A 1,805-nucleotide genomic window follows, 5' to 3' on the forward strand; every position below is an offset into this window, starting at 1 on the left:
TGGGCAGCGCCGAGTCTCTCAGGGGTTTGGGCGCCTCGCGGCGGCAGCCACAGTTTCCAGGCAGCTGGTGTGGCGACGAGCGTGGGCTGGCTGTTGCGACAATCCGTGGATGACGTCCCCCTGCCTGCGCAAACAAGTGCAGCGCGCACGCAGACACGTGCAGCCCCTGACACACACACACACACACATTCACACATACACACACATGCCAATAAACACACACTGTCTCGCTGCCTCGCTGTCGAGCTGTCTCGCTGTCTCTCTGTCTCTCTCTGTCTCTCTCTGCCTCTTGAACGCAAACCACACGCACCCCCACAACCCTGCGCCCACCTGCTCAACCCCCGCGTCCGTGTACCCACAGTCAGCCTCCGCCACATTCTCCTCAGCCAGCAGCCGGCCGATCCGCGTCGGGCTTCCCGTCCTCCTCCTCCTCCTCCTCCCCGCTCCCGGTCACCGTCTCGCCCTCCTCCTCCTGCTCCGCCTGCTCCTGCTGCCGCCGCTGCTGCTCCTGCTCCTGCTCCTGCTCCTCTTGCTGCTGCTGCTCCTGGGCCGCCGCGATGGAGCCTGCATTGCCATCCGCACGCTCGCCGTCTGCGCCCGCGATGCCGCCCTCGCGCCGCTCGTCCGACCCCTCCTCCTCCCCCCCGCTGCCGCTGCCGATGCCGCTGCTGCCGCCGCTGCCGCTGCCGCTGCTGTCGCCGGCTTGGTATGTTGTCAATCGGTACAGCGGCAACCAGCTAGCGCTTGCTGGGAGGCGACTGCACTAAGGTTCACAGAACCAAGGCTTTGAGCCTGCTTGTCCTCAGTCTTGAAAAAAATGATGCGTCACATCTGTCTCCCCCGGGGGGGGGGGGGTCAGCAGCTTGTCAGGGCAGCTGGGCAAATCCTCTCGTCACAAGCAACAATGGCAAGAAGCCGCTGGCCTTTGAAGCCATGGCATTTGGAAGGTTGATTTGGCTATCCGTGCACAAGGCTTCACTGCCCCTGCACGTGTGGCAGCGGGCTCGGCCGTAGTTGAGACCAACGGTGGCAGAAGCATCAAAACTCGCAAGATGAACAAGCTTCAGTGCAACAGCCCACCGCCAGTCCCCGGAGCATCAAACCAACTTCCAGGGCCCCCCAGGATTGGGTAGAGAAGTGCCCGGTCAGCTTCACGTGTGAAGCAAGGCCCACTGAAGGACGGCGAAGGCCGTGCTGCTGGGGGGTATTGTCGCGAGAGCACGCGTGCGGCACGTCGGAGATGAGTGCAGAGCTGCCACGTCATTGCCAGTGGTGCCCAGCCTGCAGACCCCCGAGTAAATTAGGGCGTTTTCAAGCAGGTTGGAACACAGAAAGGTCGAGGGTGCTGCTGTACAACGCCCTGCCTGGCTATGATGTCTTGGTCAACCCTCCGAGCAGAAATGGCCGTGTGGTCGAGCAACCATGCACACCGTTGATGAGCGTACAGTTATCAGTATATTATATCTATAAACTAACAGCATGGCGATGCACTCCGCGTCCGAACGATCTGAGCACACCTGAACGAAGGTCAAACCAACGGTGCATGCCTCGATCCGCCACGTGCTGACACGCAAAAGCAGTAATTCATCATACAAGCATGGCCCACATGGACGCGCGGGCTTGCGCGGACCCGTGTGCGCAGCTGGAGCTTGGCACCACTGCCGCTCCCCCCCCTCGTCATGAAGCATTGCAGCTTGCACCAGCCCAGCCCTCCAAAGCCCATATGTCTGGGCCGCAGCTTGTGTGTAAAAACCATTTGGGGTGACCACGACCGAGCAACACGCTGGGAATCATACAGCACGTGC

The 1,805-nt window shown here is 61.5% G+C and overlaps 1 protein-coding gene across 1 annotated transcript; it reads right to left on the reverse strand.

The window, feature by feature from the left end:
• Nucleotides 1-382: 382 nt before the first annotated feature.
• MNEG_15959 (hypothetical protein) lies at nucleotides 383-1,545 on the reverse strand (the record flags this gene model as incomplete). Its single annotated transcript, XM_014035570.1, has 2 exons — nucleotides 383-702; nucleotides 1,518-1,545. The coding sequence occupies 2 exons, from the start codon at nucleotides 1,543-1,545 to the stop codon at nucleotides 383-385; spliced, it is 348 nt and encodes a 115-aa protein (XP_013891024.1).
• Nucleotides 1,546-1,805: the final 260 nt, after the last annotated feature.

Source organism: Monoraphidium neglectum, assembly GCF_000611645.1.
Source record: "Monoraphidium neglectum strain SAG 48.87 unplaced genomic scaffold scaffold05835, whole genome shotgun sequence".
In the NCBI taxonomy this organism is placed as follows: Eukaryota; Viridiplantae; Chlorophyta; class Chlorophyceae; order Sphaeropleales; family Selenastraceae; genus Monoraphidium; species Monoraphidium neglectum.